Here is a 26,728-nt window from a genome sequence, read left to right as displayed (position 1 = left end):
CGGAACAGTCAGTATTGTGTGTTGCAGCAAGCTCCCTCCATCCTACACTATACAGTTACTTCTTCTCCCTGATCAATCATGGCCGCCCCATACTTTTATATGACGTCATATAAAGCATCCCGGTTACCCAGGTAACCACCCGACCGGTGAGCAGTGCGCAGTGCGCTCCTTGTGTGGTCCCTCACGCATGCGTATTGTTATCCTCTGCGTCTTTCGGGATGTTCTTTTCTCCCCGGTGGCGGGGAGAGCAGGGGAGGTGTTAGTGGAGACCGGGAGCAGATCCTGGCTGCAGACAAGCAGGTATGTGCGGGTGTGCAGGCCGCCCGAATCTGCATACCTCTGAGCAGAGGCCCGCGGACCCGCCGTACAATAGGAGCAGTGATGTGCGGGGCCTACACCTCTCCTATACCTGTGTGTAGAGCCCGCAGCTCAGTGTGCGGGGCGCGCAGTGCATGCTGGGAAAAGCTCACGTTCACTTCATGTCCAAGGTCTTGTTTTTGTTTGCTTTCTCATTTTTCTTCATTTTTTTAAACTTATTTTTTAATATGTTTTTAATTGCATTGGTATTGTATATTTTATTAATTTTGTACCTCTGATAAAATGTGTTGGCATCTCTACATTATTGGCAGGAGAAGGCTGCCGCCCGGCCACTCACCGTACTTACACCTAATAATTCTGTACCACGGAGGACGCTCATTATCTACCTGGAAAGGAGGCCGGCCATTACCCAGGTCTTCACGGAAATATTACAACCACCATTTTTTTTTTTGTCTTTATACTGAGCATTTTTTCTTATAATTTTTTTTTTTTATATAGAAATAATTTGTAGGTATATGTAATATAAGGCCTCATGCACACGACCGTATGTGTTTTGCGGTCTGCAAAATACGGATACTGGATGCGTGCATCCTGTACTGTTCTCAACCCCCCCATTGTAGAAATGCCTCTTCGTGGCTGCAAAACAGAGCAGAGAAGGCTAGGACGTATTCAGTCATTTTGCGGATGACCTCCACGTGCTATTTGCATTTTTTGCGGCCCCACAGAAATGAATGTGTATCGGACTTGGGCGTGTGCATGAGGCCTAAAGGGAAGCTGTGATCTCTGGGCAGTGACTGGTCTGAATGGTTATGAGTGGTGATGAGCGAACCTGTGTTTTCAGGTTATCTCAGAATTCCGTTATGGATTCCGCTACCACTGACCATAATTTGTGGAATCCATGACGGAAGTCTAAGATAACCCAAACATTGTACGCCGAACTTGAAAACACAAGTTTGCTCATCAGTACATATGAGTTAATATTCTGTGGTTTCTGAGAACCTCCTGAATATTTCTCACAGGACGTGAGTCACATTTCTAGTATATGCACGGTATCTTGTGGATTTTTTTGGGGATTCTGTAGCATGTGCCCCAGAACTCACCATTTGTGTTGCAGAAGGTGAAATCTGCGCTGAAAATCCGCACAGTTGTCACTCCAAATTTCCGCACCATGTACATGAAATTTTGAAAATATCATCTATTTAGCTGGTAGTGTAATACGCTGTGGATTTTCCACATAAAATTCATGCAGAAAAGCATCATAGGGCTTGCTCGGTCCAGGAAACATGGTCCATGGTGCTTCTTCTGGACCGACCACCTGACCCAAACTGACTGCCTCATAGTGTTTTATGATAGTCAGCTCCTATCTGATCGGTCTTCAGAGAACTTACTGTATGATAAAACTCTATGATGCAGTCAGTTCGGGTCAGGGGAGCTGCGGTCGGTTTCGGAGATGCAGTATTCACATGGATCGTGTTTCCTGGACCGAGAGCAGTTGTGTGAATCAGCCCTTATTTATGAGCTCTTCCTTTCCTTGTCCTACTTTTGTTAATTGGCAGTCTAGGTGCCCCTGTGCGCGCGCTGCTCCAGCCCTAGAGTGCTCCCTGCTCCAGCCCGAGATCGCGGCCCCCGTGCACGCGCTGGTCCAGCCCGAGATCGCGGCCCCCGTGCACGCGCTGGTCCAGCCCGAGATCGCGGCCCCCGTGCACGCGCTGGTCCAGCCCGAGATCGCGGCCCCCGTGCACGCGCTGGTCCAGCCCGAGATCGCGGCCCCCGTGCACGCGCTGGTCCAGCCCGAGATCGCGGCCCCCGTGCACGCGCTGGTCCAGCCCGAGATCGCGGCCCCCGTGCACGCACTGGTCCAGCCCGAGATCGCGGCCCCTGTGCGTGCGCCGGTCCAGCCCGAGAGTGCCCCACGCGCGCGCCGCTCCAGCCCGAGGGCGCCCTGTGTGCGCGCTGCTCCAGCTAATGGAAACAGGAAGAGCAGTGCTGGACTTAGGAAAGAGTCATAGTCAGGAAGGCAGGACTGGGACCTGTGAAACCTAGAAGCAACCTTAGGAAGGAATGCAGGGTCAGGACGGATGATAACCCTATTGTCCAAAATGCTAGTATAGGGAGGATTAATAGAAATGCACTGAAGCTCACTAATCCTACGTGCTGACGTTAGAGCTACTAGGAGGCATAGCTTAAATGATAAATGCCTAATAGAAATTTCTTCAGTGAGTTCAAAGGGCGGTTTCGTTAAGGCCTTCAGAACCAAATTTAGATCCCCAGGAGTTACCCTGGGAGAAATATTCAGAGAAGATCTGGAAATGTATCTAATAAAATCTAGAAAACCATGGATTGGAAGACCACATTTTTGTTAAACAGGGCAGAGAGAGCTGAAACCTGTACCTTCAAACTGCTAGGAAACAAAACTATCTGCAATCCTCTTTGAAGAAATTCTAAAATCTGGCAAACTGGAGCTTGGGAAGGGATGCATCTAAAATCTGTACCAGCAAAACTTAAGAACTTCTTTTATACTCTGGCATAGATAGACCGTAACCTTTTTCCTACACTTTAAAAGAGTGTTGACTAAATCTGAAGAAAATTCCCTATTGATCAGCGGGATCTTTTCAAATTCCATGCTGTCAGATGGAGGTTCCTTATCTGTGGATGAAACACCAGACCCTGAGATAGAAGGTCGTGGACTTCTGTAAGAACCCAAGGGTCCGTCACAGACATCCTCCTTAACCACGTGAACCACGTCATTCTGGGCCAAAACTGAGCTATTAGGATTTCTCTTGCTTGATCTTCCCTTATCTTCTGCAGAACCCTGGGGATTAAGGGAAAAGGAGGGAAGGCATAAGCTAGAGGGAAGTCTCATATGTGGAGACAAGCATCCAGACCACAGGGGGATCCCTCTGGAGACAGGGAAAAGAACGTCTCCACTTTTTGTTCTGGCTTAAAGCAAAAAGATCTATTGAGGGGAGCCTCCAGCTGTTTGTAATCATCCTGAAAATCTTCTGGCTCAAATTCCACTCCCCCTGAGAAATAAAATGAGTTAATCTGCCTGGATATTTTCTGTCCCTTTGATGTGAACCGCAGAAATAGATTCGCAATTTTGTTCCGCTAAACAGAGAATTTAACCCGCCATTAACATCAGACTCCTGCTTCTGGTACCCCCCTGTCTTTTTAGATAAGAGACTACAGTCTTGTTGTACGACATAACTCTGAGATGCCTGTCTGACACTAACGGGAGAACTTCCAACATTTGTGAATTTCACCGCCATTAGCCCTTTCATATTCGAGGAGGCTGACTTTAGGCTCCCCATCCATAAACCCTGGACGGATTGATTCAGAATATGAGCACCCCAACCCCAGGGACTTGCGTCTGTTGTTAAGTATAGGAGATCTTCCTCCCTCCAAGGAGCCCCCTGAATCAGATTGTCCCCTATCAGCCACCATCTCAGATTTTCTAAAGTTCGAACTGAAATGACTATGCTTATGTCTAAGAGTTCTTTTACCCCTTTCCAAGCTGTCAGTAAGTCCCACTGCAGATCCCTGGAGTGAAACTAGGCTCCATACAACAGCGGGAATACAAGACGTTAGACTTCCCAGAATTGACATACCTTTTCTCAGGGATTTCTTTGGGTTCTTGGTTAAGTCCCGAATCCTTTCTTTTAACTTCCCAATCTTCTCCTCCGTCAGAAAGCACTTCTGAGCTCTTGAATCCAGGAGTAATCCCAAGAACTGCTGACTCTGGGAGGGTTCTGGTCTTAATTTCTCCCTGGTCAGGATCCATCCCATCTTGTCTAGGATCTGTGACACCACTTCTACTGCTTTCTTGCAGGATTCTCTGGTTTCTGCTAGTATAAAAAAAAATTGTCTAGATAGGGTATAAAGAGAATGCCCCTCTCTCTGATGTGAGCCCCCATTTCGGATATAACCTTCATGAACACCCTCTGTGCCATTGAAAGTCCAATTTACCGCTACTCTGAGAAACTTTTGAAAATCCCCACGAATAGGGAGATAAAAATAGGCATCTTTCAAGTCCAGCACTGCAATGAAGCAATTGGGAAATAGTAGATTAATGGCTGATCTTATAGTCTCCATTCTGAACTTTTTTAAGAGCAAGAACCTGTTTAGCTTTTTTAAATTTATTATTGTTCTGAATGAACCGTCAGTTTTTTTCACCAGAAAGAGAGGGGAGTAAAAACCTTCTCCCTCCTGTCCCTCTGGAACTGGTATCAGAACATTTTTGTTTAATAATTCCAGAACCTCTCGTTCCATAGTCACTTCTTCCTCTCTCTGGAGGAGGATAACAAAACTCTAGTTTTAACCCCTCACCTATTGTATCTAGAATCCAAGAACTGTTGGAAATCTGTTTTCCATGCAGGTAGAAAATTTGCCAATCTTCCTCCTACATGGCATCTGGCATCATTGTTGATCTGGCTTTTTCTTCTCTCCCAAGGACTGACTGAAGAAAAAACCTCTTCCGCCCCTCTTTTGAGATCTAAACTTAAACTCTTTGTCTTTTGTATCCCCCTCTCTACCTCGAAAGGGGCGAAAGGCACGTTCAGATCTCTGGCAGCAAAGGATTCAGCAGGGAATTTTCTCTTCTTATCTGCAGCCTTCTCTAAAGCATGTCTAACGCAGGACTGAAAAGATATTCTCCCTTGCATGGAAGAGCACATAATTGCTTTTTAGAAAGCAAGTCTCCGCTCCAGCCTTTTAGCCATAAAGCCCCACGCGCAGAGTTAGCCAGTACAAAAGATCGAGCTGCCAGCCTAATAGAGTCTGCTGAAGCATCCGCTAAGAAGTCCGCTGCTTTTTTAATAGTGGAAAGCCCTGCCAAAATCTCCTCCCTAGGGCATTTGTTTTTAATCTGATCCTCTAACTCAGAAAGCCAGATGATTAAAGAACGGGCCATACAGGTAGATGCAATTGAGGGTCTAAAGGAAGAAGTAGAAGCTTCCCAGGCACCTTTTCAAAAACCCATCTGCTTTTTTATCTAACGGATCCCTAAGAAAACCCATGTCTTCAAAGGGAAGACACTATCTCTTAGTTACCTTAGAAATGGCTACATCAATTTTCGATTCTGAAAAGGGCTATTTTCTTTTAATATTTTTAGAAATATACACTCTTTTGTTGGGCCTATTCCATTCCCCTTTAATCAAAGATGCTACATTCTTATGGAACGGAAAACATCTTTGATGCTTAATTTCAAGACCCCCAAACATCATATCCTGAATTGACTTAGGTTCCCTGGAATCTTCTATACCCATGGTCGATTTTACTGCTTTCAGTAGACGCTCAACATCCTCTACCGGAAAAAGTGGTCTTCCTATGTCCTTTTCATCTTCCCCCGAAGAATAAGATGAAGCTTCAGAATAGGGGTTCTGACTCCTGTTCTGAGTCAGAAGAGCATATAATATCTAACGGTTGAGCCCGTTTAAACTTCTGTTACCTTTGCGACTTCTTTGCGGCCAGTGAAGAACCAACTTCAGACCTAACCAAGGACTGTAGATTTTTATAAAGCGATGGTGACTCCTCGGCTACAGTTCTGTCAATACAGCCCTGACATAGTTTCTTTGAATACTCAGAAGGCAAAGAGGATCTGCATATAGCACACTCCTTATTTCTCCTCTTGGCCAATGCCTTTTTAGGCTTTCCCTGTAATATAAATATATATATATATATATATATATATATACACACATATATACCATTAGCATATATACCCCCCCCCCCCCCCTTAGTAGGTACCAGTGCTGGAGCGGCAGGAGGATCGTCAGGAGTATATTTCCTTTCTTCCTCTATTGTGGATTGCCTGGAGGTTCAACGCTCCTAATGCTGGGTTTTGTCAGGGAACCCACCAGGAGATGCTTACATGCGGTCTGTATTCCAGCTAGACCTGATGGCAGCTCACTTCCGGGTTGCACACACTATATGTGCCTCCCCTGACGTCATCAGTGATCGCGTTGTTCTTCTGGCACGCCATGCGTTCCAAGCCTCTGACGTACTCCACTTCCTGTTACGCTGCTCCAGCTTCTGAAAGTGTCTGTCCCTAAGCACTCCAGAGCCCTCAAACCGGCTACCGCGCCTCTGCTGACCCCCAGCACATCAACGAATGCTGCCCATAGTGGAATCACAGGTAAGGAAGGCTCCCAAAGGAGAAGCCCCACGATACTCCAGGCTTCCCTCCAGAGACAGGAAACCATACTGAAGTGGGAGGGGGAGCCTCTGCCTTTTTTGTACTTCAGGTTTCCTGTCTATGGGGGCGGAGCCTCTCTCGTGGTGCTGTCATTCCAAAATCAGAAAGAACTGAGCAGACCAGCAGCAAATACATAGATGAGAAGATATTGAAGCTGCCACAATCAATGCAGAGTACCCCTTCCCCTCCACACACACACACACACACACCCATTGGGAAAGAGGTTGTGGAAGATTTACTAAAGAAGTTACATAAGCTGAAAAAAGACTCCGGTCTAAGTTCAACCTTTATTGGTGAATTTACTTACAGCATTAAGTATTAGCTTTATAGGAACCACCAATGCAGTTTGCTGTTAGATAACTATCTGGCCCTTTTTCTGTAGTATTTTGGGGTAGGGTATTTTTATAGTTTGACTGCTCTAACTGTAAAGAATCCTTTCCTGTATTTATGTCTAAACATTGAGCTCTAAAGTAGGAAAGGCAGAGCATCCCCATAAATAGATTGTCCATTTACAAAAGGAAAACCTGAGCAGTGGGATCGGATCTTTGCAGTACTGACACAAAGGAAAAGGCCTTCTTCAATGAGCTCTGATTTGGTAAAAGAAGACATGTATAAAGAATGTAATGAAATGTATAATAAAGCATATAAATACCTGAGCTTGAATTCAAATCTGTGTAATAAAGTGACCATTGAATGTAGATATGTGTGATATTAAAAGCTAGTTTGGTTTTGTAAGTTTTGTACTTTGGATCGAATTTTCCTGTAGACCCAATGTACATCACTTCTGCAAAATCCACTTTTCGGAGCATCTTTTGTTACCAAAGTGAGTATCAGGTCTTGGGAACACGCTTCCTAAGGAAATGTTAGCGCTCCCATCTGCTGAGAGCTAACCCTTCTTTTGATCCCAGAGACCTTGTTTTACGGTGGACCTAATAAGTGCCCTATTTTGGAGGACATGAAAATGTAAACATACAATAACAAAAAGGTCCTCCGAGGTGACATCTCATTCAATGGAAGTTAGTGAATGTGCAGCCAATTGCATGGGTGTTTCCAGTCTTCTGACATTCTGTGCCGGGAACAGTTCTTAAATGCCGGTTTAATAGGCTTTTTGTTGTCTGTTTAGATATATTGCACACACAAAGATATAAAATAAAGCTTTTCCTTTCACAGCAAAATGGCCGAAGGTGAAGAGCAACCACATGGGACTTTCTGTGACAGTGAGAATATATCTTGGTAATTTAATAATCACACATGGTGAAGTTGAAAACCATGGATGATGCAGTGGAGAAGTTGGTAAACTACACCTGCAATGCATATCATCTGAATGGAGAGGTACGTGAGAATCATACAACTAAGGGTTGCTATTTGAAAATACAAAGCACAGCATTAACGTTTTAGAAAAATGGTATATACAAGTCAAAATTTCTAGCAAACAAAAAAGCATCATACACTACTGACTGATGGGCTGATGGAGCTACGCTAACTATATCTTTAGGAGAAACTTTTAATGGTGATACTGCAGATATTGCTAAATCCAGTGGTAATACCTTGGTTACATTTGGTTAAATTGCCATTTTGTGACCCAGTGGTACATCCAGGCCTATCCCACTTTTCAAATAGTAGTTTTAGGCTTGTTATGGAGTATATAAAGTATGGCTTAGAAAGAAAGAGGCTTGATACCCAAGTGTTCTGGATGCAAGTTTGGCACATTAAGCAAAAATGAATAGTATAAGTCTTCCTAATATACTTAAAGGGGTTGTCTGATGGATAACAAAAAATACCATGCTTTAGTCAAGTACTGACTCCAGCTTCCTTCATATCTATTTCTAGCTCAATTTTTAGCTATTTTACCTCCTGCTCTTCTTTCTCCCTCCACTGCCAGAATGCCATAAACTTCCACTTTCATGCAATTCCACGCACTTTTCTAAACGAGCTTACCCATAATCCGCTAACTGCCTTTGTAGCTCCTCCTCTCTGTCGGTTGGCGTGTTTACGTTTTCTTACCGCCGATATGCCCTCTTCCTGCCCATATCCCGTCCTTTGTAATGTAGCGAAGCTGCTCTTATCCAATTAGGTCCTTGTCACATGACCTAATTGCAAGTGAACAGTTAGGGCCAATCAGCTTTTACTTCGGGAATTTGCAGAAGCACTCTTCTGCTGATCACGTCAACTGATTTGTGTTAGTCATGTGATCAAAGGTATGCAGGCCCATACTGCACTGTGAGAAAAAGGGTGCTTTTTTTTTTTTTATTGAGTAAGGAAAGGAAGCAACACCCCCTGATGCCACATGGTTGATGATGCGTCGTCTCGGCAGGGAGGGGGAGTAAAGCAGAGGAGCGGTATGGAGGAGACGGCATGGTGAAGAGCGGGATAGAACTGCAAGACTTCCTGGGCCTGGTAAGTAGGAGATAAAGTGCAGAAAGCATTGGGGGAACATTAGACTTTTCTAGGATGGAATGCTATACAATGCCATTGTTGGATGTAAGTAACAGTTTTCTTTTCCCCCTGGAATACCACTTTAAATGAGGAACAAAACACCCTGTTTGAGTTGAGTTGGTTTGTAGATTATTTTCGGTGAATGTAGTCTCTCTGAAGCACTCCTACAAGAATCCTACTGAGTTATATGATGTAAGTCGTAGGTCAGGTATTCTGGCAGAGATAGGAGCTCTGTTTACTCCTCCACTGAACCACATGACCCACACTCTGACTTGCTGAATCTCACAGCATTTTAAATGTGGACTGGAAGTCATTACTACTACTGAGACTCAGATTGAATGCCTCACGCGAATGAGTAGAGAAAGTAACTTCTGGTCCATACATAGGCAGCTTTAATTTTTGGCAAGTCTTGAGTGCCATTTATGTGGTTCAGCTGTGAACTGGAATAGACCTCCTATCTGCAGAGGTATCAGCCAGGTCCCAGTTCCTACAGAGTCCCAAAGGCTCCCCTGCCATGTAAGAAGACAGCAGTGTTCTAAATGTCATATGGACCCTGTTACTGGTTACTCGTACTGCATTGAGGCTTAGCTTCTGTAGTCATACAGTATAGTTTTGAATCATGTAATTATTCTACTTAATGATCTTCTTAATTTTATGAGTTTTAACTCCTTAAAGAGTACCAGAATCCAATTTCATTGATCCATGCAGCCTGTTCAAAATTTAATTTAAACTTCTTGTTTCATCATCATTTAAGACTTTCATGATGTTGTGCTTTACTTTATGTACATTAATTTCACCGTGCCCTTTGAACTTCCCCATTATATAGAAGAAAATAATACTTGGAGGGCTGCAGGCTGTAAATTATAACTGCATTTGTAGGAAAGAAATTTCAAAATTAACTGGCTCTTGACCATTTTTATGCTGCGGCTGTGTCAATCTTGGTACATCGGTGAAATTGTGATTTGGAGCAACATTTGAGAAATTAAACTGGAACTTAACCCAAGGTAAGTATAATTTTCTAGAACCATGGTAAAAAGTGGCTGCCCAAACTGTCCTCACTGTTTTACCGTGTCACTGAGTCAGTTTCCCACCTGTGTAGTTCGTAGAAGTATACCATGACAGCCACATAGCAATTGACATAGTAGATGGACAGTGGATGGTGGTGCTTCTCAATTAACTGGGAGAGTGTAACTGCGGTAAAAAAAAATCTACATTAAAGACTTTATTTTTCAGGTTCAGTCTACATTTGATGAAGTTGCAATTTACTTCTCCAAGGAGGAGTGGGACTGCTTAAATGATGAAGAAAAAGACCTCTATAGGGAGGTGATGATGGAGAACTATCAGACCCTTCTATCTCTAGGTAAGACAATACTTTTCAAATCATCCAGTCTTGGTATAACCAACCAAGCTGTCTTCTGATTTTCTTGTGTTTTGTGTTGTGTCAAATAGTTTGGTTTCACTCTTAATAAATTAAATAAACTGACATTCCCTCTTGTTGAGTGTTGTAGGACCTTTCATGAATGTTGTAGGACCTTCCATATTCATTTCTTTCCCTTATACTGTCCGATAAGTTGTGTTCATCTAACATATCAACCAGACTGTAAACAGATTTCTATTGTAATATTTTCAAGAACTTTTCCTTCTCAGCAAGCCAACTTGTAGAAAGGCAGTTTGCTGGCTTGCTATCTGGTTAATTAAACCTGACGGGAGTCTGCTTGGTGAGTGATTACTTCTTAATAGAAAATGAAGCCTTACACAGCAAGTATTGAAATTGGTGGACGTCTGCCAGTGGTCATCTGGAGTCATTGATGGACTAGCCGTTATTACATTCACATGCCATAATAGGGCTTATGGAAGTGGGTTGTTCAAAGAGACCAGTGGACAACATTACTCTGGGTTTCTTCTTCTATCAACTATGAAACAGGAATACTTTATTTTTTTCTTTACCTTTTTTAATAAAGTGATTTAACCTCAAATCAGAGTAGGAGATGCAGCTCTAGGAGCCCCCTGCTAATGATGAATTTGAAGCTGCTGCTTATAAGCGCTACAAATGCTTTGCTGTCCATCTGGATATATGTCTATATGTTCTTGCCTAGTAGAATTCAATGGCTTCACCCTTCCTCTATGACTAAGCCCTCAAATATATCTGACTGTTTAACTCATCCTTCTTCAACTTTTTTTCCCAGGTTAAGGTGAAATAAAGTTTACATAAAAAAAAATCTTACATTTTCATACAAGTTTAATTTTAAAAGAACACGCAGTGGCCATCTGGTGTGACTAAGACGGTGACATTTATGGTGAGGCTGGTGTGGTACATGTCATGACAGAATTTCAATAAACACATATTCCATCATATCTTGTTTTTTTTCTTAAGTGTGATGTTATGTTTAAGTAATTAGAAATGACCAAGTTACAAAATATACAATGCCCATAAGAGATCAAGACCTGGAAATTCATTCAAATTTTATTTATTTTTTAGATCCAAAGACCGTGTTCAAGTTTTTTATAATAATGATAATGTTATAAAGTCTTAAAATGCTATGGTAATATTGTATGCTGTGCCAGTTCTAAACCACCAACAATCCAAATATTACCTTTTTTTTAACCTATGAGAATGGAGAGAAACACAGCCACTACAGTACACTTCTAGGTACTTGTGGACAAAACCTCAACCTCTTTTGGTTTCGATTGGAAAGAATTTCTGAAACACTGCAGTGGTGTTGTGGCCATTGTGGGGTTGCAGTGACCTGATTATGAGGTAGTGGGACGTGGTCCTACTATAATGGGTCTGAGTAGAGGTCTTCTGTTGCCTTTTTTGTTCTGATTAATTAAAGTTTACACACATTATATACAGTTGTACCAGGGAGGAAGCTTTTGTGCGAAGTACATTGTTTTCCTTATAGTGGTCACTAGATGACAGCACTTTAAAGGCTTTGTTGTGTATTTATAAAAAACAACAACAACAAAACAGCAGGACAGTGAATAAAAAAAAAAACACAACAAAATATATTCACTTGGTCTATCATCCTGCCTCTTCAGTGGTCCCCAATCGTCTCTTTATACTTCTCCTTAATTTCATTAGACACATTCATGTGACTACTGCAGCCACTGGCCTCAGCAGTCAGGTGCCATCCATGCTAGCATCACCACTGAGGCCAGTGATTGGCTACAGCAGTTATGTGAATGTATGTGACGTCATTGCTAGTAAACAAAGTTGGAAGGGACCACCAAAGCCACAACAGACCGAGTGGGTGAGTATTGTTAAATTTTATTTATCAATATTTCTGGATCAAAACTGTCTTAGAGGCATTGCTGTTGAAGGAAATTTCCAGGCAAAAGAATTTAAATAATTCAGCTCTTGGCAAGTCATGATGGAGCTAATTCTTGGATAGTTGCCAACAGTGCTGAATTTGCTGGGACTGTCCCTAATTTTCAATCCTGGCAAATGTGGGGTGTCTTGGGCCAAAACTGGGTGGGATTTACAGTACCCCACCCATGAAATGGGTGATCCTGATGGGTTTGGAGACAATCCTGGGGTGGGGCTTATATGCCCCAAATCTAGCAAGTACAGTATTGGTAAGTATGCATCTTGGCTCCATTATTTTATTACTAGGCAGCAGCTGACCATGACTCCAGAGCAGCATTGGCATAAGCTATTTGGCAGACAGCACAAGAAATACTACAACTGTATTGCAACATACCACATGGTCCATGCCACTACTGCTTGGCTGTCATATTATCATGGTCAGTAATGATTTCAGCTGTAGCCTAGAAAAGGAGAGCTGCAGATCTATATAATGGCAGTATTCAGATATCTAACTGTTTGGAGGACATATACACTGGTTTTAAACCATTGTTCTGTTAGTCTCAGTTATTAAATGGTAAACACCTCTTAATAATTGTGTCACCAGAACTGATTTCTAGACCAGCTAAGAGCTGGTGTAAATTTCAGGTATAATTTCAGAGATCAGTTATTTTTGACAGTAGAAAAAGTCCTGCGTGCAGGACATTTTCCTCCCATCAAAAATGACTTTTATTCGACACAAACTGATGCCAGCTGATTATAAATTATGCTAAAAAAAAGACGGATCCGTATTTTTTTCTGTTCTGATCAGAAGAACAGAAAGCTAAACGCAGAAGTGAACCCGCCCTTAGGGGTTTTTAAAAAGCTATTTTTATTTTTATTTTCAAGTTTTATGCTTTCATAGAAACTTATAATTTTATGTAACAGGTCTGCAAATTTTATTGGTTGCTAAAACAGTACATGTTTAGGGAGAAACGTGAGGTAGAAAGAAGCAAGAATACCAAAACCAACAGGTTCTTTAAACGATGGACGCTATTTATTATTAGAGTCCTCACCCAGGAGGAAATAGCCACACTTATGTTGACTTTCATACACACAAATTGGTATTATACAGAGGATGTAAAGGGCACACTAGGACCTTTGAAACAGAATATGGGGTGAGAGAGATTAGGGAAGGAACAGGAATGAATTTGAGTTATTATTGTGCTTGATTGATGTTCTCACAGGTTTTAAATAGTTAATACAGTTGAAAAGACCATAAGTTCAACCAAGGGATAGGTGGAGACATGAATTCCAGAAGGAAATGAGACTCAGATTTCTACACATTTTTATAAGCACTAATGTCATTTACTTTTAAGAATTTAAAACTATCCATTGTCCCTGTTGTGACCACGTCCAGAGGTAGTCTATTCCACAGATTTGTAGTTCTTACAGTAAAAAAGCTTTAACGCTTCTGGAGACTGAACTTTTTCTTCTCCAGTCGGAGGCAGTGCAAGGGAGTCTTAAGGGAATTTTACATGGTACAGCTTTTCACCATATCTTTTGTACGGCCCATTTATATATTTGTGTAAGTTAATTATGTGCCACCCTTGATTTATTGAGTCTTCTCAAGACTCAATAAATGTAATTATTATAATCTTTCTTCATAACTAAGACCCTCTAAGCCCCTTATCAGTTTAGTTGCTCTTCTTTGTACTCTTTCCAGTTCCCAAGCATTCTTTCTATGGACTGGTGCCCAGAACTGAACTGCATATTCCACATGAGGCCGCAGCAACGCTTTATAAAGTGGTAATATTACATCCTCGTTTAATACATGACAATATCCTGTTAGTCTTGGAAGTAGCTGATTGACATTATATGCTGTTATTTAATCTACCATCTACAATGACACCCAAATCCTTCTCTATAAGTGAATCTCCCAGTGTTACATCCCCTAGAACATATAATGCACAGAGATTATTACTACCAAGATGCATAACTTTACATTTATCCACATTGAACCTCATTTGCCAATCACTCAGAGTGTTCAAGTCAGCTTGTAGTTTATGGACATCTTCCATAGACTGTACAGTACTACACAGCTTAGTGTCATCTACAAAAATAGAAATGGTGCTATTAATCTCACCCTCAATGTCATTAATGGATGCGCTAAAACTTGCGGTACACCACTTATTACAAAATATACTTTCCAAGCCTATATACCTTATTTTACCTATTAAACGTCAATGAGTGACAATATCAAATTCCTTTGCAAAATCCCAAATCTATTCTATCCTTGGTAAACCCATGCTGGTTATCACTGATGATATTATTTACAGACATATACTCCTGTTCATAGTCCCTTAAGAGTCCTTCAAACATTTTCCCCACAACAGAAGTTACGGTTACTAGTCTATAATTACCTGTGGAGGACCTCAATCCCTTTCTGAATATGGGCACCAAATTTGCCTTGTACCAGTCACTTGGCACTATACCAGTACCTAGAGAATCTTTAAAAGTTAAAGAGGGGGCACATCAATGACAACTGAGCTCTTTAAGAACTCTTGGGTGTTATTCATCTGGACCCGGAACCTTGTTCACATTTACCTTATTTAACAGCTTGAACCATATCTACAGTTAGCCAGTTGAGTATATTACTGAATACTGACAGCCCTAGTACCACCAATATTGGCTCCTTTCTCTTTTTTTGTATATACAGAGCTAAAAAAAATATTGTAACTCTGCCTTTTCCTTATCTTCATCTTCAGTGACTATCCCATTTTAAAGTTATTTAGGATCCCTAACTGCTCAGACCTTGGTTTTTTAGTATATATATATATATATATATATATATATATATATATATATAATTTTTGGCCACCTGCCTTTCTTTAGCATTTTTGCAGATTCTCTCTCCTTTTTACAGATATAATTAAGCCCTTTGTAAACCATTGACCCCTTAGATTTGCATTTTTAAATGCCCTTTTTTGTTATTTATTGCCCTTTTTACAGTAGCTGTTAGCCATAGGGGGTGGGCAGGGCCGGTGCAAGGATTTTTGCCAACACAAGCGGAGCTACATTTTGGCACCGCTCAAATGGTTTTGTACAAAATGCATTTGCCAAGCATCTCACTTTATAAATAAGCGTAGCATTAGCACGTGAATGTTTTTTGTGACTATGGCATTATTGTACTTTATCTGGTTTGCAGAGTGCTGTTGCATTTTCTTTTTCCCCTTTGTTTCTAGCCATGGCAGAATGCACCTGCGCATTGGGATGTGCTGACCAACCCCCCCTTTTTTTTTAAGATGCCCCCATGTCAGCCATCATGCCCCCATGTCAGCCATCAGCCCCCCATATCAGCCCCCATTGTCAGCCATCATGCCCCCATGTCAGCCATCAGCCCCCATTTTCAGCCATCATGCCCCATGTCAGCATCAGCCCCCCAATGTCAGCCATCATGCCCCCCCATGTCAGCCATCAGCGTAAAAAAAATATATATAACTTACCGCTCACCACCAGCGCGCTCTCTTCTTCCTGTTTCTCGGCTGTCAGCTGTGAAGGCTGCGCACAGTGAGGTCACATGGTGCGCAGCCCTGCACCGCAGACAGCCGAGCGGGGGACCAGGAAGCGGTGAGTAAAGATCCTTCAACACTTCCCAGTCCTCCGGAACTAATGAAGCGCTTCCAAAATAGACTATGGAAATGGATTGCTGTGGAAAAAGAAAACCTAAAAGTGGCCCCATGTTGTAGGTGGGGGCAAACACTTTTAAGTAAGTGGTGTCAGCAAGTCGTTACGCATTACCACATTGCTGTAAGTGGGGCCAATGTATACATGCAGTGGTAGGCAAAGCAATTAGTAAGATGTCTAAGACTACTTTCACACTAGCGTTTCTATTTTCCATAATTGAGATCACTCATAGGGTCTCAATACCAGAAAAAAAACGCTTCCGTTTGGTCCCCATTCATTGTCAATAGGGACAAAACGTAACTGAACAAAACGGAATGCTCCAAAATGCATTCCGTTCTCATACCGGAGAGCAAACCACAGCATGCTGACACAATAGAAAACAGATCCGTCCCCCATTGACTTTCAATGGAGTTCATGACAGATCAGTTTTGGCTATGTTACAGATAATACAACCGGATCCATTCATAACGGATGCAGACGGTTGTATATTCAGTAACGAAAGTATTTTTGCTGAACCCTGCCAGATCCAGCAAAAATGCTAGTGTGAAAGTAGCCTAATACACAAGTCATCAAGGTAACGTTCTGGTAGAAATCTGCAGCATAAATTGACATGCTGTGGATTAAAATTCACACTGCAGGTCAAATCTGGACCATCAATCGAAGTAGAAAGGTGAATCAGATAAAAATCATAAAATATCATCCACATACTGTAGAAAGATTGCTCAATCCAATCTACAGGTAAAAAGAGCGGATTTTACAGTATTAATAACAAGAAGTAACTGAGGAGGGTGCCAGCGGCCTGCTATGCATCAGCCAACCAGGAGTTTTCCCTGTTGGGCTTTATGGAAAGGGCATGGCCTAAAATACCACATTTTGCTCCAAAAATTAAACTACAATTCCAGTATAAATTTCTATTTCAAAGTAAACATATCAATAGTTGGTATAGAGTCAGAGAAAAGCATCTGTCCCTGCACCACATATATAATCCAGCCTGCACCCCTGTGATAAATCTGGTGCTGGTCTAGACACCCTGTCTTAATGGGGTTTCTGTGAATAAATTCTAGCTGGAAGTAAACAAGCCAGGGACCATGGACACGGCGTGCAGGACTGAAGTGGTGAGGAGCAGATAAGTATGACGCTTTCAATAGCAGAGGCAGTCTGCTGGCATCACTTAAAAGTTAGTTATTCCCAGAAAATCCCTTGAAGGCAGTAAATCTGCCTCAGTGTTCCTCATTCCCAGATAGAAGCAGTCTTGCTAAAAATGCTATTCATAGAATGATGGTCTTGGTTTGCAATCTGCCCACTTTGACACATTTGAATAATTGCATAGCAAATATCACAAGCATTCACTAGGATAGGTGATAAATATTTGATCTTGTGTACAGGGGAGATGTTATCATGGAGCAACCTCTAGCTTTCTGCATCTTTATCACCCAAAGCCCATGAAAAATATTGAATATACACAGAGATCTTGCCGCAACACCTGTTGCAAGTTCAGAGATTGCTGTGTAGCAGTAAAGCCATTGAACAGAATAGGGTTTAAGTGTGGCTTGCAAATTACTGCAACTCCTAAAAATCCAACACTGCTAATTTTTTGCGGTTTTGTGATCGAGGTAACTTGTAAGTAGAGTGGTTATGCACTGCTACATAGCATTTTTGGTCAGCCAAGATTGCTGTGTAGCCCCAGCCTAACCATGACTATTCTCCTCAACCAACTAATGTTAGTACAAACGTAACGGACTATTGAAATCTGTCTATCTACATTATGCAGCCATTTAGTATAGTCAGCATAAGGTTGATGGTAGGTTCTGTCAAGATGATACCTACCTTTGGCTTTGTATTCAGGTGATTGACAGTGACACTTCCACTATTACAGCAGGTATTAGCTTTTTAACCAAATAGATACTGCACTATTGGTCTAAAGAGTTCTACCAAACAAAGGGGGTCACACCCACCTCTTCTGTCTGACATTGTATTTGCTGGGGTGTTCTGTGATGATACCTATTAGGGCATACTTTAGGTAGATATACAGATGTCGAAGGCAATCATGTATTGTATGCAGATTATTCTACTACATTCCATTTAAAGGTAATCTGTCAGCACTATTGACTATACTAAACTGTTGACAGCACTGGGCAGCAGCTGGAAGAACAGTACAAGCATAGTGAAGCACTTAACAAGCAGAATCTGATTGAATAATAGTTCATATTCTCACTACTCCTTATGCTAAAACCCCACAAAAGGTAAGTTTGTAGTGCTTTCCACAGCCCTGCCTAGTGATGTCAGCAGTTTAGCATGGTCAAAACAGCTGACAGATGCTTACAGAAAATGTAAAGCTCTAATGACTGATCCAGAACACATCAGCTCCCAGACTTGCTTGTCTAAATGGAATGGTGACATCCTGCTGAAAACTAGGGAGTATGGTCTTGAACACTACATACCTTCCATCTAGCTATGTGTAAGAGACCCTCCACATCTACAACTAGGCCAATAACACTCTTGGGAAAGGAATAATCTGAAGAGACTGATTTTTTACTATTATCCAGGCTGAACTGTAGGTATCACTGCATATGTCTCTGCACTGCAATAAAGGAATTTTGGCATAGAATCAACAGGTTCACTTTTACACATCTCAAGTCCCCTTAATTGATTGTGAGTAGAATGAGCGAATCGACTTCGGATGAAACATCTAAAGTCGATTCACATAAAACTTTGTTTAATACTCTACGGAGCAGGAGCTCCATACAGTATTAGATTGTATTGGCTCCGATGAGCCGACGTTATTGCCGACTTGGCGTAATAACTTAATAAATTAATTTGTACTGTAAAAAAACATTTCCCGAACTCGGGTTCGGTTCCAAGGTACCACTGGTTCCAATTGGTTTTTACAGTGCAAACTAATTCATCTCAGCCAATACATTTGAATACTGTACGGAGCTCCTGCTCCATACAGTATTAGAACGAAGTTTCATGCGAATTGACTTCAGATGTTTCATCCGAAGTCAATTCTCTCATCAATTGTGAGCTCCTGAGAGTGCAGATGGTAAATAAGGGTAATTATCAGGAAGAAAAGCAGCAACAGTAAGTAGCCAATCTGAAGAGAGGTTCTAGAGCAGGGTTGCCCAACCTGTGGCCCTCCAGCTGTTGCAAAACTACAGCTCCCAGCATGCCCTGATAGCTGTAGGCTGACCAAGCATGATGGAAGTTGTAGTTTTTCAATAGCTGGAGGGCTGCAGGTTGGGCATCCCTGTTCTAGAGTATGGCGAAGTAAGTAATTTCTCCGTACAGTACTACATAACAGTATACTACACAAGGATTATTCACCGTCCTTTTGCCTTCTGTGAAGCTCCACATAGAAAGTCTGCCAATTATTAACAACTCCAGTGAAATGTATGTTAGTATAAATGCAGGAAAATGTAACCTGAGAATCATTGGAGAACTTATTTTTTTTGTAGGTTTAGATCACGCAAAGCCTCCTATTGTATCTGTTATTGAACAAGGAGAGGAACCATATTTGATGGGCACGCAGGACTCAGTTGAGAAGGAGCTTCCAGAATATTCATGTTCAAGTGAGTAATAATTTAAGAAGAAAAAAAAATTACTGTAAAAGAAAAAAAAATTCAATAAACCTAACTAAAAATCAAAAACTTTTGCAACAACAATAAAAAAAAGTCCTTAGGAGTTGTCCAGGATTAGAAAAACATGGCTACTTGCCTACAAAAACAGCACCACTCTTGCTCACGGCTTCTGTGCAGTATTGAAGCTCTGCCCCACTGACTCCATTGGAGCAGAGCTGCAATACAAGACACAACCCATGGACAGGCATGGTTCTATTTTTTTTGGGGAAAAAAATGACTTTTTTTATCCTTTAAAGTGGTATTCTGAAACCCATTATCACATTGGTAGGTTCCTGACCGACACCCCTCACTGGTCAGCTGTTTTGTTAGTAGCGGTGTCTCTGGTTTGGCTAATAACCTCAGTCATGTTATAAAGCCTTTTAAAAGGTTAGCCACCTTTTCTTAGCACTAATGAGAGAATTTTCTTAGATAACCATTTTGAATGCTTTTCTCCAGGGAACATTGTTTTAAAGACTCCGTAGCTACTGGATCTTTGCAAGGACAATCAGTATCTTCCAATTTAAATTTGTCATTTTTGTAGGTGCTCAGTAATCCTACTAGCATAAAATGTTGTTTTTAAAGTTTAGGCTTCTTATTCCAATGGTTTAAAGTTGTTGCAAGTCTTTTGAGATAGATGCAAATATAAGGATTTGACATGTGGCACAATATATGAATCTCACCATTTAGAGTTCAGTATCTCTCTTTCATTTCAGCTGGTGAGTCCATCAATGACACCATTCCTGAGAGAAATTCCCCACCCTTTCCTCCATTGGATTGGGAACCTTCCATAGTCACTCAAGAATATACTCCCAGAATTACAAGAAGCAAGTCGTCACTTGTTCCTGTTCAAATAAAGTCAGAAGAACAAAATGGATTCCATTCTTTACATCTTCCTTCACATCAGTACAGTTCATGGACTGAATATTCTACAACTCATTACACCCAAAGAAACCAAGACGATAAACCTCTTAACCTGTCCATAATGAATACAGACGTTGTTAAGCACGAGAAACTCTTTCGTAAAGCAAACTTCTTTGCGTGTTTTGATGCTGGTAAAATGTTGACTTATGAGTCTGAACTATTTGAACATGAGGGAATGCACAAAAAACAGAAACAATTTGTATGTCCTGTGTGTGGAAACCTCTTCACTTCTAAGTTAGGTTTCATAAAGCATCAGAGAATCCACCAAGGTGAGAGCAACTTTTCTTGTGCCGAATGTGGAAAATCCTTTGTAAGTGCCTCTGAATTCATCATGCATAGGAAAACTCACACAGACAAGAAACCATATGTATGTTCTGAATGTGGAAAGTGTTTCATTTCTAGCCTTCACCTTAATAGACACATGAGAATACATGAAATTGATAAGCCATTCCCATGCTCGGACTGTGGAAAGTGCTTTAGCAGTGCTGGAAACCGTTTAGTGCATCAGAGGATCCATACTGGGGAGAAACCATTTATGTGCTCTCATTGTGGCAAATGCTTTACCCAGAAAGCTAGTTACCTTTCACATCAACGAATTCACACAGGTGAGAAACCATTTGTGTGCTTTCATTGCAGCAAACGTTTTACTCAAAAAGCCAGCTGCATAGTTCATCAGAGAATCCACACAGGAGAGAAACCCTTTGTTTGTTTTGAGTGTGGAAAATGTTTCAGCTCAAAGGTATATTTGATGAGACACCGCATGATTCACACTGGGGAGAAGCCGTTTGCCTGTTCACAGTGTGGTAAATGTTTTACTCAAAAAGCAAGTTATTTGGCACATCTTAGGATCCACACTGGGGAAAAACCCTTCATCTGTTCTCACTGTGGTAAATGCTTTTCACAGAAGGCAAGTTGCATTGTGCACCAGCGAATTCACACAGGGGAAAAACCATTTGAATGTAGTGACTGTGGGAAGTGTTTCAGCTCTAAAATCTACTTAGTCCGACACAGAATGATCCACACTGGTGAAAAACCCTTTGCATGTTTTGACTGTGGGAAGTGTTTTACTCAAAAAGCAAGTTATAATGCCCATCAAAGAATCCATACTGAAGAGAAACCCTTTAAATGCATGGATTGTGGCAAATGCTTTACACAGAAGGCAAGTTATATCACCCATCAGCGGGTCCACAGTGGAGAAAAACCATTTGTGTGCGCCCTCTGTGGTAAGTGCTTCACACAGAAAGCCAGTTACCTCACACATCAGAGAATTCATACTGGGGAAAAGCCATTTATGTGCACACTTTGTGGAAAATGTTTTACGCAGAAAGCGAGCTATCTGGCACATGAGCGGATCCATACTGGTGAGAAACCATTTGTCTGCTCGCAGTGTGGAAAATGTTTTGCTCAAAAGGCAAGTTGCATTGTCCACCAGAGAATTCACACAGGTGAGAAACCGTTCGTCTGTTCCCAATGTGGCAAGTGTTTTGCCCAGAAAGCAAGCTGCATTGTACACCAGAGAATCCACACAGGCGAGAAACCCTATCAGTGCTTGGAGTGTGGAAAATGCTTTAGTTCTAAAATCTATCTTGTTCGGCATCAGCTAATCCACAGAGGAGAAAAGCCGTTTCAGTGCATGGAGTGTGGCAAGCGATTTACCCAAAAAGCAGGTTACATGTCACATGTGCGAATTCACACAGATGAGAAACCTTTCAAGTGTGATGTTTGTGGCAAATGTTTCGCCCAGAAAGCAAATTATCTTGCACATCAGAGAATCCACACTGGGGAAAAGCCCTTTGTGTGTAATGATTGTGGTAAATGTTTTTCACAAAAAGCTAGTTATATTACCCACCAGAGAATCCACACAGGGGAGAAACCATTTGTATGTGCTCAGTGCGGTAAGTGCTTTTCTCAAAAAGCTAGCTACCTCGCTCATGAAAGAATTCACACAGGGGAGAAACCATTTGTATGCACTCAGTGTGGGAAGTGTTTTACACAGAAGGCAAGTTGTGTGGTGCATCAAAGGATCCATACTGGTGAGAAGCCCTTTGAATGTTCTTCCTGTGGAAAGTGTTTCCGACTAAAAAAGAGTTTTGATGAGCACCAGAGAACACACACGGGTGAGAAACCCTTTCCTTGTTCAGACTGTGGCAAATGTTTTACCAATGCAGCAAACCGTATCATACATCAAAGAATCCACACAGGGGAGAAGCCCTACGCTTGCTCTGTGTGTGGAAAATGTTTTACGCAAAAAGCTAGCTATGTATCGCATCAGAGAACTCACACTGGTGAGAAACCATTTGTTTGTTCTCAGTGTGGGAAATGCTTCACCAGTGCCTCAAACCTAATTGTCCACCGCCGTATTCACACAGACCAGAAGCCCTTTCTCTGTATTGAATGTGGCAAATGTTTTACATCCAAGATTTATCTGGTCAGACATCAGATTATCCACACAGGACAGAAGCCTTTTGAGTGTCCAGATTGTGGGAAGCGGTTTACACAGAAAGCAGGCTACGTGGCACACCAGAGGATCCACACAGGAGAGAAACCCTTTGTGTGCACTCACTGTGGGAAATGTTTTACTCAAAAGGCCAGTTGCATTGTGCATCAGCGGATTCACACAGGAGAGAAACCATTTGAGTGCTGTCAGTGCAACAAGCGGTTTAGTTCTAAGGTATATCTGGTGCGGCACCAGCTGATTCACACCGACGTCAAACCCTTTAAGTGTTCAGAATGCGGAAAGTGTTTTACCCAGAAAGCTAGTTATAATGCACATCAAAGAATTCACATGGATGAGAAACCTTTCAAATGCCTCGACTGCGGAAAGTGCTTTACTCAGAAGGCCAGTTTTGTGGCACATCAGAGAGTTCATACAGGTGAAAAACCATTTGTGTGTACTCACTGTGGCAAATGTTTCACTCAAAAGGCAAGTTGTGTCGTACACCAGAGAATTCACACGGGTGAGAAACCGTTTGGCTGTTCCGAATGTGGAAAAAGTTTTAGCGCTAAAGTGTATTTGGTAAGACATCAGTTAATTCATGCAGAGGTAAAGCCCTTTAAGTGCTTGGAATGTGGCAAATGCTTCACACAGAAAGCAACATATCTTGCACATCAAAAACTTCACATAGATGAGAAGCCTTTTATATGTTCAGAGTGCGGGATGTGCTTCACCCAGAAAGACTGTTACACTGCACATCTGCAAGTCCATGTAGATGGGAAACCTTTTGCATGTACTTGATTACTGCATGTATAAGGCATATAACCTCAGTGTATGTTTCTTGTTATTTTTGGCAATAGTTTACCACATGTCACTTTTTGTAGTAGAACAGAGAAATAATATAGCAGAGAAGAGAACTCACTGTAGGCCTTGTTTCTCTTTGAGTGTTAAAGTATGTTGTGTTTATTTCTTTAAAATAAACTGAACTTCCAGCAATACAGCATGGCTCTGCATCGCTTTCATTCTTCAACTCTGTCTGTATGATATTACTCTGTGCTACTATGGCACTAGCTAACCAAGGCACAAAATGTTTCTCATTTTTAACCTGTTTGCAGAGGTATAAACTTTTTCAAATCCCCAGTTCATGGACTCTGAGTCGGCACTGTTTGACTACAGATCCTCTGGACACGGTCCTTCAGCCAGTTTTCAGTCCAATTACAAACTATACTTTCTAAGCCTAAAGACCTTATTTTACCTATTATATGTCGATGAGGGACAATATCATGCCTTTGCAAAATCCAAGAACACTACATTCACAGCCGTTCCTCTGTCCAGGCTTCTGCTTAACTCCTAATAAAAACAAATCAGGTTAGTTTGACAACTTCTGTCCTTGGTAAACACATGCTGGTTATCACTTATGATATTAACAGTCACATACTCCTGTATATAGTCCCTCAAAAGCCCTTTTAAATTTTTTCCCCACAACAGAAGTTAAGGTTGCTAGTCTATAATTACTTGGGGAAGACTTTTTTTTTTATATGGGAACCTCATTTGCCTTGCTCCAGTCACTTGACACTGGAACAGTGCCTAGAGAATAAAAAAAAATATGAACAGGGGCATAGCAATGACTGAACTGAGTTCATTAAGAACTCTTGGGTGTAATTCATCTGGACCTGGACCCTTGTTCACATTTACCTTATTTAACTTAGTTTGCACCATATATACAGTTAGTACATTCACTAATATACTAAATTGGCTAACAATCCAGGCACCACTGATATCAACTTATGTCTCTTATTTTTTATATACAGCGCTAAAAAAGACGAATTTAGTAACTCTGCCTTTTCCTGTTCTTCAGAGACCATCTCCCCAGTACAGTTATTTAGGGGACCTATCTGCTCAGACCTTGGTTTTTTGCATTTATACATTTAGAGAATTTTGGGGGATTTTAATTTTTTTGCTTTCTTTGGCCACCTGTTGTTCATTTTGTATTTTTGCAGATTTTCTCTCTTTTTTTTTTTCCGTATTTTTTACAGATCTTATAAACCCTGTGTAAATTTCAAAGGCCCTTAGATTTGTATTTTTTAAATGTACTTTTTTGTTTATTGTTTTACACTTGTTACCTACATTAATACATTTTGTAGTATATTTACTCAACGTAGATTTAAAGCTTTTTCATTTATCTTCTGCACTATTGTGTGACACCAGCCACTCTGTCCATGACCTGAAATGCTGCCATTAACCTGGGGAAATTGGCCTTTTTAAAATAGTTTTTTCCCTCCCAGCCAGGGTATGTTCTTTTTTGTGTTTGACTTCTGGCTTTAGCCTCCCTTTAAAGTACTAAAGGGAGTGTGTGCTTTTTATATTGAGGACCTAGGATAGGGCGTCAATATCAGATTAGCTTTTTGAAGAGAATCCAGTGCTCTTGAATGTTTATCTGCTCACTGTCGCAACTTCAGCGGCAAGCAGGTGTAATTACAGCTCATCTATTCCCTAGAACAGGAAGGAGCTGTCCCATTAAAGTGAATAGGACGCTAGAGTGGTAATTGCTCACTGCTGCAATTGTGATGGCGAGCAGGTAAACAGTGAAGAGAAAGCCCCCTTTTAAAACATTTTTTAAAAAATGTGGAAAATGAAGTTAACAAGTCAATTTTACTGCATAGAGAAAATATTCCCAAAACTATGGCAAAATTGCATTTTTTTTTTTTTCAAATTCCACCTCATTTGGATTTTTTTCCTGTTTCTTACTACATGGTATGCAATAGTAAATGGTACCAATAGTAAGTAAAGACATGCCCTCTGTCACAATCACCCTTGCTGGAGTTCACGTGATGTGTGGGTGTAGCTGGGCAGCCAATACACAAACAACTAATTATCTAAATTATTAATATTCTCCAAATATACCACAACACTGCCACCATTAAGGTTTGTTTCAACAGCTTACAGAAAGCCCTCAGTTACTCCCTAATATCTCTATATAATGCAAGTTTGTTACTTAACTACTACAGTTTCCTCCCAAAGTTTTATCTAAACAAGTAGCCTTATGTGCTCGGAGCTTAGCATGTGGATTTGTTCAAGAACACAAGAAAAAACTTATTAAAGGGAGTTTAATATGACAAAAAGTTACAATGCTTATATATATTGTAAGAAGTAACAAGGACTGGTGAGGTAAGAACCGGGTTTTTTCCTGAAGTGTCAGGGCTGTAGTGCAATCTGACACTTCAGCTGTTAGAATGGCTGTAAAGCCAATCCGGGGCGGTTCTTATTGGGAGCAGCCAAAGAGCAGGGTGGGTGGCTATTCCCCACGGTTCCAGGCCGGATTTTGGCGGGAATATAAAAAACCCAGCCAGCATGTTCAGGTGGTGGATTATCCTCCATGACAGAGGAGCTGAGGAGTCTGTGGTTTGAGACACTGAGGCATCTATTTGTGTGAGCCATAGGCTGGGGAAACAGGCCACTAAAGCCTGCTGCGGACTCTGGGTGAAAATCATCTGCTGACCAGGTGAAGTCTTTTTGCACTGTGAACTTTGTGTGGTGTGAACAGGCACCAAAACTGAACACTTTCTTTTGGCTTGTTTTCTTGCTATGTGTGAATAAACACTGAACTTTGATTTACAACCTTGTTTTTTGCCTCTGTAGTGCGTCCGCTTACCCTGCCTACCAAAGCGAATCCCCACATTTGGTGGAGGATGCGGGCAAACACAGTCAGGCAGGCCTGAAGGCCGAAAAGTTTTTGTTTATCCGGGCACAAGTGCATGTCCTACATTTAGCCGGCAAGGTTACGACCCGTATCCCCTGACAAAATGGAGGCGGTCGTGAAGGCCCTCGTGGAGGCTAAC

At 41.5% G+C, this 26,728-nt stretch overlaps 1 protein-coding gene across 1 annotated transcript; it reads left to right on the top strand.

The window, feature by feature from the left end:
• The first annotated feature begins 216 nt into the window (after nt 1-216).
• LOC122940853 (zinc finger protein 850-like) lies at nt 217-23,828 on the top strand. Its single transcript, XM_044297679.1, has 5 exons — nt 217-300; nt 7,682-7,843; nt 10,181-10,307; nt 19,373-19,486; nt 20,248-23,828. The coding sequence occupies exons 2-5, from the start codon at nt 7,763-7,765 to the stop codon at nt 23,688-23,690; spliced, it is 3,765 nt and encodes a 1,254-aa protein (XP_044153614.1). The 5' UTR covers nt 217-300; nt 7,682-7,762; the 3' UTR covers nt 23,691-23,828.
• The last annotated feature ends 2,900 nt before the right edge of the window (nt 23,829-26,728 follow it).

Source organism: Bufo gargarizans, chromosome 6, assembly GCF_014858855.1.
Source record: "Bufo gargarizans isolate SCDJY-AF-19 chromosome 6, ASM1485885v1, whole genome shotgun sequence".
NCBI lineage: Eukaryota > Metazoa > Chordata > Amphibia > Anura > Bufonidae > Bufo > Bufo gargarizans.
The sequence above is the reverse complement of the archived record's forward strand: the minus strand, read 5'-3'. Positions and strand labels throughout refer to the sequence as shown.